The sequence below is a fragment of the Mya arenaria genome, chromosome 3 (genome assembly GCF_026914265.1).
Source record: "Mya arenaria isolate MELC-2E11 chromosome 3, ASM2691426v1".
Classification (NCBI taxonomy): domain Eukaryota; kingdom Metazoa; phylum Mollusca; class Bivalvia; order Myida; family Myidae; genus Mya; species Mya arenaria.
In genome coordinates, this window is record NC_069124.1 from 71908158 (window position 1) to 71926882 (window position 18725).

At 37.7% G+C, this 18725-nt stretch overlaps 2 protein-coding genes across 5 annotated transcripts in view; one reads left to right on the forward strand and one right to left on the reverse strand.

Annotated features, from left to right (window-relative positions):
- The window catches only part of LOC128228620 (DNA polymerase subunit gamma-1-like), a 57363-nt gene extending 53648 nt beyond the window's left edge, over nt 1-3715 (forward strand). For all 4 annotated transcript variants that reach the window (XM_052940033.1, XM_052940032.1, XM_052940034.1 and 1 more), the window contains one exon: nt 391-3715. In XM_052940033.1, coding sequence (XP_052795993.1) covers nt 391-503 — 113 coding nt within the window. In that variant the 3' untranslated portion in view covers nt 504-3715. The remainder of the gene's footprint in view (nt 1-390) is intronic.
- A 2235-nt stretch (nt 3716-5950) lies between these two features.
- On the reverse strand, nt 5951-12603 carry LOC128226447 (G2/mitotic-specific cyclin-B-like). Its single transcript, XM_052936321.1, has 8 exons — nt 12450-12603; nt 10086-10367; nt 9614-9847; nt 9216-9374; nt 8816-9052; nt 8407-8547; nt 7298-7408; nt 5951-7049 (listed from the first exon to the last, which is right to left on the reverse strand). Exons 1-8 carry the CDS (start codon nt 12468-12470, stop codon nt 6948-6950), a joined length of 1287 nt encoding a protein of 428 aa, XP_052792281.1. The 5' UTR covers nt 12471-12603; the 3' UTR covers nt 5951-6947.
- Nucleotides 12604-18725: the final 6122 nt, after the last annotated feature.

Sequence of the window (18725 nt, forward strand, 5' to 3'; positions counted from 1 at the left end):
TGCAAGGGCAGGTATCAGGATTTGCCGTGACAAGGGGCGCATTTTGGGAGCGCAACTAAGAGTATGCCCTCATCCCAAATAAGTTAATTGGGTTTAAGGTCACTTGAAAAGAAATATTTAGCCATTCTTGTATGAAAGTAATATGCATTAAAAAGTGCATTCTCTTGGATATTAACATAAAAAAAGTAAACTTGAACAATTTTAGAAAGGATGCATGCCAGGTTGCGCTCCCATCTAAAATCAACGTGTACATGAAGTGCTTGATGATTATGGTCACTAGTATATGCTACATGTACATCCTTCGATTATTTCTGCTTAATTCACTGACGACAGAAAATTGCTCATTACTGTTAGCCAAACCTACTTCAGCAAATGTATATCCCCTTACAGGTGAGGCCCTAGACATCCATGAGATCATAGAGAAGACAGGCGGGACCCTTGAGAGGCCGGAAAATACTATCCCCACGCAAGCTGAACAGGAACAAGTACACTTACGAGGCTAATAAGCACGCCTTTAATTAGATCATGCAGGATAAGGAATACAGAAGGCAGACCAGGACGCTTGTTTCTTGTTGTGTATAAACTTTTTTGTGGTGTCGAAGCGCACTGGCAGTAAATGTGCTTCAGTGAGATTGGATTTTCATATAGTGCAAATGAAGTATTTTCATTCAGTGGTTATAGTTGTAAAAGCATCTCAAAAACAGCGGCATTATACCAGTAAGCTGAAGTTAAGTGCAAGATTTCAACTAACAAGTCTTTTCTTTATGCGACTTCTATAAAGTCCCTTTTATTAGAAAGCAGACCCTGGAGAAAGTGTTCAAGGGCATTACCTGGAGAAAGTGTTCAAGGGCATACTCTGGATATAGTGTTCAAGGGCAGATCCTGGAGAAAGTGTTCAAGGGCATACTCTGGAGAAAGTGTTCAAGGGCATACTCTGGAGAAAGTGTTCAAAAACAGACCCTGGAGAAAGTGTTCAAAAACAGACCCTGGAGAAAGTGTTCAAGGGCAGACTCTGGAAAAAGTGTTACCCTGGAGGAAGTGTTCAAGGGCAGACCCTGGAGAAAGTTTTACCCTGGAGAAAGTGTTCAAGGGCAGACCCTGGAGAAAGTGTTCAAGGGCAAACCCCGTAGAAATGGTTTAAGGGCAGGCTCTGAAGAAAGTGTTCAAGGGCAAACCCTGGAGAAAGTGTTCATGGGCAGACCCTGGAGAAAGTGTTCATGGGCAAACCCTGGAGAAAGTGTTCAAGGGCATACCTTGGAGAAAGAGTTCAAGGGCATACCCTGGAGAATGTGTTAAGGGCATACCCTGGGGAAAGTGTTCAAGGGCAGACTCTTGAGAAAGTGTTCAAGGGCATACCCTGGAGAAAGTGTTCAAGGGTAAACCTTGGAGAAAGTGTTCAAGGGCATACCCAGGAGAAAGTGTTCAATGGCATACCCAGGAGAAAGTGTTCAAGGGCATACCCAGGAGAAAGTGTTGAAGGGCAGACCCTGGAGAAAGTGTTCAAGGGCAGACCCTGGAGAAAGTGTTACCCTGGAGGAAGTGTTCAAGGGCAGACCCTGGAGAAAGTTTTGCCCTTGAGAAAGTGTTCAAGGGCAGACCCTGGAGAAAGTGTTCAAGGGCAAACCCTGTAGAAAGTGTTCAAGGGCATACCTTGGAGAAAGAGTTCAAGGGCATACCCTGGAGAAAGTGTTCAAGGGCAGACCCTGGAGAAAGTGTTCAAGGGCAGACCCTGGAGAAAGTGTTACCCTGGAGGAAGTGTTCAAGGGCAGACCCTGGAGAAAGTTTTACCCTGGAGAAAGTGTTCAAGGGCAGACCCTGGAGAAAGTGTTCAAGGGCAAACCCCATAGAAAGTGTTTAAGGGCAGGCTCTGAAGAAAGTGTTCAAGGGCAAACCCTGGAGAAAGTGTTCATGGGCAGACCCTGGAGAAAGTGTTCAAGGGCAGACCCTGGAGAAAGTGTTCAAGGGCAGACCCTGGAGAAAGTGTTCATGGGCAAACCCTGGAGAAAGTGTTCCAGGGCATACCTTGGAGAAAGAGTTCAAGGGCATACCCTGGAGAATGTGTTCACGGGCATACCCTAGGGAAAGTGTTCAAGGGCAGACTCTGGAGAAAGTGTGCAAGGGTAAACCTTGGAGAAAGTGTTCAAGGGCATACCCAGGAGAAAGTGTTCAAGGGCATACCCAGGAGAAAGTGTTCCAAGGGCAGACCCTGGAGAAAGTGTTCAAGAGAATATCCTGGTGTGTGACATTTGCAACTCACTTCTCTTTAGCTTTATTAATAAATTGTTATAAGAAAAGTTCATAGACATATTTTAAATCTTTTCACCATTAGATGTCAAAGAAAAATCTTTTTGATGAGTACGGGCATAGACAACTTGCAAATGTTTGAGATTGAATAAGGAAGGCATGAGATACTGATTCTTAGTCTCATGCTTAATGTGTGAAACTTCACATTATGCATGTATTTTCCAGTGACTAAGACAATACGGTGTCAGTTTATTGGTGATTTGTTAATGCTTGGTAGAAGTCCTGATAGCTGTTTAAATTACTGCACGTCTTACTTTTTTTCATATTAGAGATTGTTTCACAAATTATAATTCAATCAAGGTTTGTTTGTCATTTCATTGTTTTATATAAAGTTTTCATTGTATGAATCTCTTAGAAGCTACCACATTTTATGTGTGTTCAAAATATACTAGAATAAATATTCAAACAACTTACAACTTGGATGCTTTTATATTCCCTTGGACAGGTTACGTGGGTAAAACCAGTGCTTATTGAACAAAGGAATTTGCTTGAAATAGGTTTCTTTGGGACATTTATATCAGTGACCCACATTAATTGTGGTCAGTAGGTTAAAATGACCTTGAACACAAAAAGCTTTTCTGATTGATATCTTGAGTTACTTGAGCCTATGTTCCTGAAACTTGGTAGTGAGTTTTGTCATGTCCAACAGATGGCTTTAGAACACAAAAAGATGATAAATAGAGTATCCTTGGGCATATTGTTCTCGAAGGGTAGGCATAAGATGGCTCCTATGCTTTGAGGTCAGTAGGTCGAACGTGTTAATGACCTGTAACAAAAAAACTTGTATTTTTTATTGATAACTTAAGTATGCTTGGGCATAAGGTCCTTAAATTTGGTAGGGAAATCGCAAATGTACCCTAATGATTACTTTATGCGCTATATGTAACCACTGAGTGCAAAATGTTATCACCATGTGCACTATATGAAATCAATATCATTGTGCAGTTTATGTAATCAATATGATTGTGCTCTATATGTAATCACTATATGCACTAATTATAGTTGCTTGTAAAATCAATTTACACAAAAAATGTTTTACAAAACACACCATGAAACCAGCATCACCCGTCAAAATCTGATCAGTCCACCTGTCACATTAAGTTTTAATATGTATTTTAAAGAAAAAACCCTCAATGACCATCTGTCACGCTAATAAATGGTATTTAAATACAGAACATATTTCTTATCAACAGAAGATGTTTTGGGAGTTGTGTACTTTGTTTCCTTTAAACTTTCAAAGCTAGTGGATCGTATTTTCTTGCACCAGACGTGTGTTTCTTGTCATGTGACCAGTGCTGGAAAACCCCATCTTACATACCCCATGTAAGATGAGCCTCGCGCAACAATGTGCCACTTCTTATTTCTTTTATTGTATGGTTAATGAAAAATATGTTATGCCATTTCAATAAAGCGCAATCAAATATATATGTTAGCAAGACTTTTAATTAAAAATTGGAAATAAATCATCGTTAAGAACGCTTTTTTTTATTTATTTAAAATTCCTGCGCTTTATGACGTCAGTAAACAACGTCGCAAGCCCTTTTTGGTGTAATTGTACAAAAGTTTGTTTTCTACGTCATTTTTTCCACAAATTGATAAATTTAGATATGCAAGAAAAATCCGACCCTCGGGCACGCTGCATGGCCGGTAACTCGACAAGCCTCGTTACCGGCTTACACACGTGCCCTCGGGTCGGATTTTTCTATCCGTACCGGAAACACATGATAGATACTTTTATTCCTTACAAACTGTAACATTTCCCCAGCCCATATTATGGAGGAAACCCAATACACGTGCAGTCAATGGACCAAAATGTAAACAAAATTATATACAGCGAATTAGGGCATATTTTAATTTCGATACATCAACATCTTGTTTAAACAGATTTGGAATAACATAGCGTGGTAGTTTGAAGGATATTTAATGTCCATTCTGCAAAATCGTCGGTACACAACTAAACTCCAGACTGTAAAAATGCCAGCAAAAGGTTTGGCTATAGCTTTTACACAATGGGACGTTTGAGTGACACACATCATGAACCGGTATGGTAGCCGGTGGTATGTCGTACCACGCAGTTGCACAAATGATGAATTGATCTCATTCGACTATATTAGTGAAGACACAATGAAACCAGCACTGTAGCAGATCTGCCGCGCCCAGGTCTTCAACGAGTGACATCTCTCCAACAAGACAGTCATATTGTCCTATCCCTTGAGACCACTTCGGGACATCAGTACAGACTGCCTGGGAGACATGCGGATACAATCAGCAACGTATCCATCGATCAACGGTCCTTTGACGTTTACTGGATGCAGAGATGGCATTTATAATGCGTACAGGGGCAACGTCTTACGCCGGAAAGATGTAGGAGCTGCCAATAATTATTGTGGTCTCGCCAACATCTAGGATGGACGCAAAATCAGTGGAAAGAAGTTTTATTCAGAAGAGGACAGATTTTGCATAGATATGCTTGATGGTAGGCATATGGTATGGCGTCGAAGGGGTGAACAGTTCGCCAACTGTTGCATCAGACACACTCTTGCTAGGGAGTCTGGGCAGGCATATCCTGGCACTACAAGACAGTAGTGCAAGGAAATCAGAAGGCCCAGTGGTATGTCGATGACATCCCCAAAGCATGTGTGGTGCCTTGCTTGCAAGATCAACATGATGTCACCATTTTCCAATGGCCCGGACCCTATCAGCCCGACTCACTACTTACTTTATGACACGTAAGAACATGAATGTTTGCCCTGGCCCGTCTCGTCTCCGAACTCGAGTCCCATTGAGCATCTTTTGGATGTCCGGTACATAGTGGATGTCACTTCATCAACAAGGCCGAGCTTGTACAGGCGCTTCTGGGAGTGGCATAGCATCCACCAGTACCGCATACGTCTCATTCTTAGTACTCGAGGCAGATGCCAAGCTGTCCTGGATGATTATGGCGGGCATACTAGATGAGTTTTTGAATTTCAATTTTTTACCCTCCATGTCCTAGGTGGCACAATTATCATAAAAAAATATCCACAAATCATTTGGCAAGTGCAACATTTCAGATTAGCCTAAACTTCATTTTACCTCGGTTTTCTAACGGAACTTCACATCAATGTCAATAGTGTCTTGGTGGTTTTTATTGATCATTATATATTGAATCAATGACGTAATCATTCACCTTTACTTGAGAGTTTCAACTTCACGCTTACTTACAAACACCAACATTTACTCATACCACTTCACGATTGTACACTTGCCTTAGTTATAACAGATTACAATCAAGTTTTGCAGGACTTTCAATCTATCAAGGGGCATAACCAGTTATTTCAAGTTGAGGGACGAGTTATGGACAAGGTCCCGTTTCGTTGACCATAAAAAATAAGACCAAGATGAAATTGTTTTTTTAGGACTTCCAGTACTTATGATCACAGCGTTTGTCTTTGCAGTTCTAAAGCCATGCTCTCCTGTACACAGGACAGATTTTGAAATAACTTCAGACATTCCAGTTTTGTTGCTTAAATGACAAGTTTAACTTGCTATTATATAAGGGTTTTTTAACAAAATCCATAAACTGTCAGAGCGTCTATCATGCAACAGGATTGTGCTGCTGCCTTAAACCATTTTGTAAAATCATTTTCAGAAACAAGTGTATATAATCATCTTTTATTTCGTAAAATATAAATATATACAAGAATATACAATAGTCTAAAAGCCTACAAAACTACTCTAAATGCTACTGAAATCATGTGCAGAGCCACTGAAAACCATCATTATATACAACAAACGGAAACATACATTTTCTACAAATGCGGGTACATGTTCAATAAAAAAACAATAGTTAAAAGATTGTTGTATATAAGGGGGTTTCAGGACCATACACTAGAAACATGATTACCACAAATGTTAGTTAGCCTTGGACATGTGCAGGTGTTCATTTCCCAAAAAAATTTAGCACCCCTTTTACCAAACTAAGGCTAAAAACTGTTGTACATGATTTGTATGTGCCTACAATGTCCAAAGGCATATTCATGATTGCATCCACAAGTCGCATAAATTCTTACAACAGAACTACGAAACGTTATGGCACACACAAAGTACCAAGCAGGGAGAATATGATTTGTTGACAAGTGTTAATTTGGTCAAGTGGTTATAAAATTTGATTCAATTTTCTACAGTAGCACTATAGGGGATTTTTAAAAACATGCTACCCTGCTTCGTAACCAAAAGCAACACCAAAATGCTGATAAAATATTCAGATCTATGTAAAATTTTGGACGGAATATTTCTAATATCTAAGATTTGTCAGTTAAAAAATTAGGATCTGAATAATTTATGCAGTTTAATTTTTTACTTTTTCTATTTTTTTGTTTTGTTCTGTACTACAACACTTTGCAATAAATATGAAATCCTTGAGCAGCTAAATGCAATGTCACTTCAACCTAACATCTGTATTTGTTTGGACATTTCAGCCGATGGCCGTCATTTTTCCAAGTGCATCACATTTCACACAAATCACTAACTTAGTTTTATGATTATCTACCCATCAACAAAATAAATAACTGGAATGGCGGTCTGGCCAGACAATGATCACAGACAGTAAGATCATACAGATAATATCACAAGTTGAGCTTGGCTATATGAGGACTATGCCATCAAGAACTGTTTGAGGCCAACTCCTGCACTAGTGGAGATTTTAATGCTGCTATACTGCTTATCTTCATAAACTTGGAACTAGAGTATTTCAATTTAATGGCCTGAAAAGGAAAAAAATGTGCTATAAATCACAAATTGGTCACAATATTCAAAGCAATAAATATTTTTTCAAAGATTTCCTAACAAAATCTTTACAAATCCATTTTGTAACTATTCTACAATTGATCAGCACTGTAATAATTGTATAGAAATGGTGGACTTTCTGAATGTTGATAAAGGATTAATTAATATACATCTTAATAAAATTGATAAAATTCTTTACATTGGTATTGTCACATTGTCAACTTACAGTGAGCTTGAGTTTAGGGTCCTCCTGTTTGATGACTAGAGTGGCCAGTTTCTGCATGGTAGGCAAAAGGTCCTCTTCAGTGAATGAGCTGTAGTGGTCCAATGTCTCAGTCTGCAATTTTGATTTGAAATGTTTTTTGATTTTAGCAAAATGTCCATGACAGGGTTCGAATTTAGACTCGCATACTCGCAAAATGCGAGCAACATTTGTAAATTGCGAGTGACTTTTATTCAAGTTCGCAAAATTCTGCGAGTGGCTTTTTCTAGACCACAAAATGTTGAAAGAAAGTAAAATAAACATTAACTTAACTCCGCTATGTAGTCGAGTGTAAACAGCCTGTAAGTGGCATGATTACACTACCAGTATAAAGAAGACAGTACGGAGTTACGCTCTAGCAAGTTTTTAAAAATAAGAGTTTTATCTCGAATCTTTCTGGGATGCTCCGAGACGTGCATAATGCAAAGTTGAATACAAATGACGTAATAACCTAGCTCAATCATTGGCTAAATTTAGCGCTTTCGCGCACTCATGTAAACCCCATCAACCTTCGAATATATTTCCGCCCAACTGTCGAAGTGAATAGACTTCGCCAATCGATATATTTCATGGTCCAAAGCATCCACGCTTAATTTACTGTTGCTTTTATTTATCTTAAATTTAAAATGTTATTGTTTTTAATACTTATATACTTATTGAAATCTGCAGCCAGCATCTGATGAGTCTTTCCGTACCCCCAAAAAAGAATAAGACATCTTTAAGTTCTAGTAGTCGAGTCACACAAGATCGATACTTTTTAATATTTATAATATGTCTTGGGTGTAATTTTAGTTTCTACTTTAATTAGACAATATTATAAGGGAATAAAGCAAATAATAAAAATGCAAGTTGAATTTTCATCTTGCGAGTTGCCTCAAAAAGCACTCGCAAAATTTTGCGAGTGCTGCTCAAAGCTGAATTCGAACCCTGCATGATAGCAGATTAGAATATTTGCAATATATTTATTTTATACGTGTTTTTCATAGTATGATAAATACTATTTTTATCAAGCAAACATTTTATAAAAGCTCTTATCACCAACTTGTTGGTTCAACACTGTTAATATAATTTACCCATTTGCCACCATCCAGAAGCTTCATAGAAAGACAGAGGGAAGCTGCAGCTATCTGTGAGGGAAGATATTGCACCATGTCATACTCTACAATAGTCAGCTCCATCAGGTACTTGGCAAGGGTGTGCTTACTAGCGTCAACCTGCAATCATCAATGCAAACATACTCTATGTTAACTTGTAACCAAATACAAAGGCTATTTTGTTAATCCATCAAGTTGTCAATGAGTCAAATTGAGCTTAGTTGACAATGTATGATCAATTATCAAACTATATTTCCAATATTGGAAGCCATCCAAATTCTTAATCTGCAGTTTTAAAAGATTCAAATTATTTCAAGCAGTTTGGGAAGAGAATTACTTAAGCAATTATTGAAAACTTGTTAAATACCATTACTCATAACAGACATACCTGTCCTGCTTTGGAATTCCTCCGAAGAAAATGCAAACATAATGGCTTTCCAAAACTGAAGTTTAAGGCTCTAATAATTGTTTGCTCCATTTCTAAAATTTCCTTTTTGGTGTAGGCATTGTCTGTGATGTATACAAAGTCTGCAACCTCAGGGGCATACATTTCTTCATATTTTGATGCTATTAACATTGAAGTGACTCCCACGAGCTGTAGCTTGTTTTTGCTCACAGGACGTTCCTAAAAAAATGAAATGAATATTCTAGCTTGTTAAGCAAGTCACCAACAATATTATCCCAACCAATAGTTAATAAGGGAAGGTACTTAGTTGTTCTTACTTTTAAAACATTTTGATTGTTATAACTTAAACTGTTAAATGGTTGTGAAAATAAGAGCATCTTACCTGTAAGAATCTGTCAATGATGCTAACAGTGAGGTAAAGAGTTTCTTGGAGGAGGTGAAACCTGTGGTGGACCTGGCACAACCAGTCGATCAAGATTGCACGCATCTTCCCTGTGATCTCCTGTTGGTCAAGGTAGCCTTGTCGCACTGGGAATCGAGTCTGTGAGAGCAAATTTTAAAATGTTTAGAATTTGCACATTCTTACCAATAATGATAGTTGACACGTAAATAATTAGTTGTGGTGTCAATGCCCTAATGTACCAAGCAACATTGAGATACAGAAAGTGTATGCAACTTTTTATTAACCCTTTATTAACCCCACAAATTTTAAAACATTGCTGTTGATACTGAAGATGTTTCAAATTATTGAAACTTAAAATTTAATTACAGAATGCTTACCTCAAGCATCCGCATGTATTCATAGATCTCATTGACATATTCGCTGACTAGTTGAGGGTTTTCTTTATCATTAGCATCAATGTCTTGTACATTAAGCAAAGCTTTAGAAAATGCTTCTGGGCCAGCATCACTGATGTCCATAGGGGCAGGTCCGGAAGGCAGTGGATGAACTGTGGCAGTTGGCACTGTGGAGGTCTTGGATGGCTCAACAAATTGGAAATCATCATAAACAACCTGTGAACAAGCCATTTTCAATTTTAATTTACAAGTAAAAACTACAGAATGCCTTATACCTTATAACCTTGAGCAGTGGTTGTTTATAGGTCAGATACCTGGAGTTAAAAAAATATGATACAACAATTTCACATGCAAATTTAATAAGATGCTATTTTAAGCGAAATTGGTAAACAATTCACAAAGCTTAAGATACTGTACTTTTCAACTTTGTCAAGTATTAAAGCTGCTTTCATACCGGTTTAGTCGGTTCCTCTGCAAGTGCCCGCAGTGATGATGTAGCTTTGGCTTTGGTCAATGCTTTTTGAGGTCTGGTGTTAATCTGTACAATTTCTTTTTTTATTGGTCCTTTTTTGTTTCCATCCGTTATCTGGATTGCTGAGACTTTATTCCCAATATCACCAAGTGTGTTCCTTTGTAAAGCATGGGCGGTCTGTGGCCTCTGTTGCAGGTGTGCCTTGGCTTGTGATATAGCATCCATATTGTCAGCATTGCTCTGAAGGACCATTCTCTGACTAGCCTGAAATGTTATAACAAATTTTAAAATAAATATTTCTTAAAATTGGTATGGTTTTAAAACAAAATCAGTGAAGTATTCAATGATGAACCAGAAGACCCATGTGGTTTATAGATGGACCAATGCATTTGTTATGGTTTCCAGTGTGCGCATGCTTACCAATATTCTGGTTGCCTGCTAGTAACTGTATTAAAGATAAACATTCTACTTTTCACAAGGAGCATTAGTATTACATGTGAAAAAAATGCTTTCCTTGGGTCCCAGAATGGCAGATTTCTCCACTTTATGTACATGTATAGACAGAAGTATCAGGGAGCATTTTCATCTAAAATCCTGCGAGCAGTTTCATCCTGCGACACCTTAACTATATAATATAATATGCTAAACAAGATTGTTTTACATGAATCTTAATTCCAAATTTATTTGGTACTTAGTAATTATTTTTTTTTTAAACACAAACATTAACTCTAGTCTAAAATAATAGACGTGTTATACAGGATTCTTTCAATCCCTAACGTCTAAACAGGTTTGTGCAAAAACTGGGTGGGTTTGAAAAATATTGAAATTGTATTTGGTGAAGTATTTTATGTTTGAAATGGATAATAAAGGTTTATATTCATATTTTACCATGTAAGTACAAAGCTATTTTGCACAAAAACCAGCATTAAACACATGATCTAGTTTCCAATAAAACGAAACTTGACTGACACAGACTACAATTATATCAAGCAACTCGACCCAAGCGTAATAACTCGGCCACCTCCAACAAGCTTCGTGATAGACCTTAATACAATTGTAACAACTCGGCCATGACAGAAGTGGTCCATTGTTGTAAAACTGAACTGCAGCCTTGCGTTATGTTTTGACAGAAAGAAATGAAGAAAACCCCATCAAACTCATAATTATTCGTTATATATTAAATAACATTATCCAGTAATATTTCTTATTTTTATGATAATTTATGGACGTAATGAACCAGTCAATTGTAACCACCCCCACCCCCCAAGGTCCGGGGGTATACCAGGGATAGCTGGGGAAATGGGCCGTGTTTTTACTTTCCCGTTGGCCCCGAAATGCCGGGTGAATGCGGTGGTTGTGTTCACGCCAAATATAGCGGGGAATGTGCCTTACTTATGGTCCCTGGGGTGTGGGGGCATTTGGCAATTTGTATGTGAAGGATTTACAATTATTTGGACTAAAGTTAACTCTAGAAACAGGCCTTCAATGTTTACATCATGTATGTAAACAGAAAGGCACCGACAAGCCCATCTTTGTTATTAATAAATATAAATATTAACTTTTGAATTAAATGTTTCATCCTAAAGAACATTTAGCTAAGGGGTAAATAAAGTGTTGGATATCGGTTTCTACTTTGAATATCGAAAAGCATGTGGACGAATGGCGGTGCTGCATTCACCATTGAATTATCAGCAGTGGGTATCAACACTGTCTGCCAAAACAAAATGGTCAACATGACTCGGGATGCCTATTTTAACAGTCTTGGTTTAGTACAAAAGCAGTCCCTTGCAAGTCAATCACTAAAATGCTAATATTTTTATTATACCACACCCAAGTACACACAATTGTACAGAATGTATGGGTGTCCTTCGACTGGAATGATAAAAAATGCTTTAATACAAGGTATTTATTATAAACAAAATTCTGTATACTTTTCTCACTGCAGGTTAGAAGTTACGTTTTGACTTGCATCTTTAACCATGTTTGTCATTTGCCACAGTCAAATGAAGACAGCAACAATACCATTTTAAATTTATTTTTAGAACAGTTCGATTGGACAAGATTAAACATGAAAATGAGAATGATTTATACAGTTCTGACTTGAACCATCAATTTAAACTCACAATTAATGAAAAAGACTTATGCAATGTTATGAACATTCAAAAAAACATTTTGTAACCACAACGGTCAATCCATTTCATGGTCCTAGGTTTTGAAGAATTGTTGAAGCGCCTAAATAAACAACATACCGATCCTTCCAAAAAAATATGCGAGGATGAAGATCGGTGACCTTAATCTGAGAAATATCCTTAATATGATGAATGAAAAAGACATTAAAATACTCACAGAAGCTGCTCTGGTATTCATTTTGTTTGTTTGTGATATTCAACAAGTGAAGATAACAATGTACACAATACACATCAACTTTTACACACTCTTTCACACAGCATCATTTGCACAGAACTGACATGTCACAGCTAGAACGTTTAAACCTAACGCGGGCTGTTTTTGATTGGCCAATAGCAGACCATAACAATTTTTTTATTGGACGAACTTGTTATGCGTTTGTAGCAACATAAATCTCGGATGTACGAGACTTGATATTCCAAAACAAATGATAAATACTTATGCTTTTATCTGACCAAAGTAGCCCCTCCAATTACTTTCAAATGGCATAATAAGCTTTAAAAATTTCACTTTAAAAAAATTGTTATAATTATATGACCTTCACCCTCAAAAGACATTATACAAATTAATAGTCAAAACGGATTTCTAAGCACCGGTATCAGTACCATAAAAATACTAATTTTCCAAGCAGATATATATACCATGTATAATGGCAATGAAAAGAAACAGAGCCTTATACGAATTTTGTCTTAAATAACATTAGCCTTTTCATGATAACATGGTGTGTGCCTCAACTTTTCACGACATAGATGTGAAAGCGATACAGAGAGGAACTACCTCAAAGCTTGTGATAATTTTATAAATTGAGTCTTTTAAAAAAAATGCTGTTTCTTCGGGTATTTCAGAACTGGTTTTTATTGCATGCACAGTTTCTTTAGTACTCTTGTCTTTCTTTGACTGTGCATAGAAAACTATACTAGTTACCACTTTTAAGTAAACATTGTGTTTGGAATAAAACCGCGGTCCATCGAGTATAATCCCATTATATTTCTTTTTAACAATCTGCTTTGTACTTTATCATATTTGAAGTGTTTGTCCATAATTGCTACATGTAGCTATTGTCACCGTGACGTTATTTTTTTTCTATTGCATCTCGAGTATTTAATATTTACCAGCATATTTCTTTGGAACATGGTGCACAATTGCCGCATATGCATGTCAGACACCAGTCAATAATGACATGACGACCGCTATCGGCGATAGAAATGATCAGACGGCGACCGTACCATGAAGAACAGCAAATGGTCACCAAACGAGCGCTTTGGATCTCATCTAAAACATCGGGGGGGGGGGGGGGGGGGGGCAAGGGCGGAAACCTCTTTCCACATCGGTCCACGGTGCTCTAACATTAAAGAATAGGTCGTCATTAATGTAGAAACATGTCTGTAATTGTAGTGCTCTCCGATATCTAAGCTTGATTGGCTAGTCGGGATGATCTTTGGATTAAGATTGAAAACGAACGCTTCACAGAATATGTTGATGATAAACTGAACCAAAAATTAGTTAATGATAAATGATTAAGTGTAATAAATAAAGGAAATACACAAGTAACAAGTGAAATCCAAATGACAATTTTTCTGCATGTTATGTGACTGTACCAAACCATGCACCAGGGGCCGTAAAAAATTACAACGATTATTTTAAATACCTGCAATTTTTCATCAGATTTATTCATATGCATATATTGTTAAAACCATTTTCTTGCTTATTTTCATATTTTTGGTGTATAAACATTGTCCATTTTCTTAAAATTCCGAAATTAGAAAAAGGCATTTTTTCACTAAGATGAAAATTTGTTACTATATATATATATATATATATATATATATATGATGCTTATTGAATGCCCTGTGAATAATATTTGACTCACAACTACAAAATACAGATATATTGTCAATATCGGAGAAAAAAATACGAAAAGAATACAAATGCACCATTTAATTAGGACTTATTCAGAGCAAACTATTTCTCTGCCGGGGAGGACCCTAAAACCAACCACCATATTTACTTTTAGGTTTCATGCCATCATTGCCCTCGTCAAATCGTGGAGATTGCTCATTGTAGTGTTTACATGTGTGCAAATCCATCATTAACACAAGTATGATGTCTTCATTTGCTTTCCGGAAGTTGATTAAGCAGCGAATAGTAAATGATTTCTTCATGCTTTTCGGTAGATTATTGATTTTTTTATCAGTGAAATAACAGCAGTATAAATATGTTTTACTCCAAACAGCTGAGGTGTAAAAAATAACAACTTTAAGAACTACTCTAATTAATCGTAGTTACTTCCGTTTGATCAAAACTAACTATCTCAATTTTGAACCAGTAAATTAAAAACAAAGCAAAGATTGCATATTTTGATTAAAAAAAAATGTTGAAAATAAACAGAAATCACCGTTATTAGGGAAATTGCGATCCAATAAATTCGATGCTATATCATCTATTTAATATATTTTTAAACTGTCGACATTGTAATCATTTTATGAACTTCCCGTGCAGTTTACAAACCAAATAACGTACACACTAAAATACCCCACCACTCGTCAACTCATATTTCACCAAAGACGCGTGGCTTTCATCCCATTTTTCGAAACGACCCGTCTACAAGCATGTTCTCTAACAGACGTTTAATTTAGTAACCATGTATCACGAAACCATGCGTCATGAAACCAACTTTAAAACCAACTTTAACATCCTATGTTAATTGACGTTTGCTTTGTTTACACTTTAGAGTTTTCAAATATTCATTCAGTAAATGGCGAGAAGTGTTGGTTAATGCAATAATGCCCTGTTAATTTTAATGATTTTTTTGAATTATTTACTGTTTACAAGTTTGGGCCATGTTGCTACTCAAACGAAAAGGAAAAGCGCGACCAAATTTATACAATTATTTATGAAGCTATCACAGCTCTTGGTTTGAAATAACCAAGGAGTAACAGGCCCCAATATCACATTCAAATCTCAATCTCAACTCATTTTACCACATAAGAGCAAATTATGATTCAAAACAATGCATGTTTTTACTATTTTTAAACATTATGTCCTCACAGAATGTGTTGATAAAATCATGTTGTCAACTGTCAATATTTAAAAAAAACTTATCATAGAGCCAAAAATATAAGTGCATGTAATTGCTAAAAAACATTGAGATGTACTCAATTACATTTTATGCTCTATAATAGTTTTTCTTTGGAATCTTTTAATCAACATATTCTATGAGAGAATGCTCTTTTAAAAGTATAAAACATGTTTTTAATAACTTTTGATGCTATGTGGTAAATTGAGTTGAGACTGAAATTGAGATTTGACTTAAATATTTTCATGATAACGTGTACCGACGATTTTCCTTAGGCAGAGGCATAGCTCGACCCAAACTCCCCAAGACTAGAAATCTATTTGTAAACAATACATAGAGAAGCATTTTCCAACCAGAAAAAACACACAGTCATAAAACAAATTGAAGTGCCAGTGGTGTAAGCAAGAACAAGTTTTAATTGTTTAAAAAGTACGTGATTTCAGCGAGCGAATCAAGCGAGAAAAATACACAGTTTAAAGGCTACATATAAATGTATGTCATAGTAAAGTCAGCAAACAAAATCGATGCATACTCATGTGTACGTGATAAATAAGTTTAACTTTTGTTTTAGCCACTATTTAGATGATCAGTACGCACGGAATCAATTCCTACACAATTCCTACACATTTTCTACACAACCTACACAATTTCTACACATTTTCTACACAACCTACACAATTTCTACACATTTTCTACACAACCTACACAATTTCTACACATTTTAATAAAGCAGAAAAAATATAATAACCTGCACATTCATGTATTATGAATACGATAGTTTCACAGTGTGTCAACGTATATTCCATGTACCAATGACGGTAGGCCTTCCTCAAATATTTGCTTTAATTCAGCATTTTACGCATAGCCATGGCAGGAAGCTTTCCTTAAACATGAGCTTGCATTCAGCTTGTTACGTTTAGCAATGGCGGGAGGCCTTCCTTAAACATATGCTTACATTCAGCTTGTTACGTCTAGCAATGGCGGGACGCCTTCCTCAAATACTTGCTTACATTCAGCTTGTATCGTCTAGCAATGGTGGAAAGCTTTCCTTTGTTACGTCTATCAATGGCGGGACGCCTTCCTTAAATATGAGCTTGCATTCAACTTGTTACGTCTATCAATGGCGGGAAGCCTTCCTTAAACATATGCTTACATTCAGCTTGTTACGTCTATCAATGGCGGGACGCCTTCCTTAAACATGCGCTTACATTCAGCCTGTTACGTCTATCAATGGCGGGACGCCTTCCTTAAATATGAGCTTGCATTCAGCTTGTTACGTCTAGCAATGGCGGGAGGCCTTCCTCAAATATGTGCTTGCATTCAGCTTGTTACGCATAGCAATGGCGAGAGGCATTCCTCAAATATGAGCTTGCATTCAGCTTGTTACATATTGCAATTGCGGGTAACCTTTCTCAAACCTGTGCTTTCATTTAGCTTGCTACGTATAGCAATGGTGGGAGGCCTTCCTTAAATATGTGCTCACATTCAGCTTTTTACGTCTAGCAATGGCGAGACGCCTTCCTTAAATATGTGCTTACATTCAGCTTGTTACGCATAGCAATGGCGGGACGCCTTCCTCAAATATGTGCTTACATTCAGCTTTTTACGTCTAGCAATGGCGAGACGCCTTCCTTAAATATGTGCTTACATTCAGCTTGTTACGCATAGCAATGGCGAGACGCCTTCCTCAAACATGTGCTTACATTCAGCTTGTAACGCATAGCAATGGCGGGAGGCCTTTCTTAAATATGTGCTTACATTCAGCTTGTAACGCATAGCAATGGCGAGACGCCTTCCTCAAACATGTGCTTACATTCAGCTTTTTACGTCTAGCAATGGCGAGACGCCTTCCTTAAATATGTGCTTACATTCAGCTTGTTACGCATAGCAATGGCGAGACGCCTTCCTTAAATATGAGCTTACATTCAGCTTGTTACGCACAGCAATGGCGGGAAGCCTTCCTCAAACATGTGCTTACATTCAGCTTGTTACGTATAGCAATGGCGAGACGCCTTCCTCAAACATGTGCTTACATTCAGCTTGTTACGCATAGCAATGGCGAGACGCCTTCCTTAAATATGTGCTTACATTCAGCTTATTACTTCTAGCAATGGCGGGACGCCTTCCTCAAATATGTGCTTACATTCAGCTTTTTACGTCTAGCAATGGCGAGACGCCTTCCTTAAATATGTGCTTACATTCAGCTTATTACTTCTAGCAATGGCGGGACGCCTTCCTCAAATATGTGCTTACATTCAGCTTTTTACGTCTAGCAATGGCGAGACGCCTTCCTTAAATATGTGCTTACATTCAGCTTATTACTTCTAGCAATGGCGGGACGCCTTCCTCAAATATGTGCTTACATTCAGCTTTTTACGTCTAGCAATGGCGGGAAGCCTTCCTTAAATATGTGCTTACATTCAGCTTGTTACGCATAGCAATGGCGGGACGCCTTCCTCAAATATGTGCTTACATTCAGCTTTTTACGTCTAGCAATGGCGAGACGCCTTCCTTAAATATGTGCTTACATTCAGCTTGTTACGCATAGCAATGGCGAGACGCCTTCCTCAAACATGTGCTTACATTCAGCTTGTAACGTATAGCAATGGCGGGACGCCTTCCTCAAATATGTGCTTACATTCAGCTTTTTACGTCTAGCAATGGCGAGACGCCTTCCTTAAATATGTGCTTACATTCAGCTTGTTACGCATAGCAATGGCGAGACGCCTTCCTCAAACATGTGCTTACATTCAGCTTGTAACGCATAGCAATGGCGAGACGCCTTCCTTAAATATGTGCTCACATTCAGCTTGTAACGCATAGCAATGGCGAGACGCCTTCCTCAAACATGTGCTTACATTCAGCTTGTAACGCATAGCAATGGCGAGACGCCTTCCTTAAATATGTGCTCACATTCAGCTTGTAACGCACAGCAATGGCGAGACGCCTTCCTCAAACATGTGCTTACATTCAGCTTGTTACGCATAGCAATGGCGGGAGGCCTTTCTTAAATATGTGCTTACATTCAGCTTGTTACGTCTAGCAATGGCTGGACGCCTTTCGTAATTATATGCTTACATTCAGCGTGTAACATTTTTCTATGGCGGGACGCCTTCCTTAAATATGTGCTGACATTCAGCTTGTTACGTCTAGCAATGGCGGGACGGCTTTCGTTAGCATGTGCTGACATTCAGCGTGTAACGTCTGTCTATGGCGAGACACCTTCCTCAAATATGTGCTTACATTCAGCTTGTTACGTATAGCAATGGCGGGACGCCCTTTGTAAACATGTGCTTATATTCAGCTTATTACTTCTAGCAATGGCGGGACGCCTTCCTTAAATATGTGCTTACATTCAG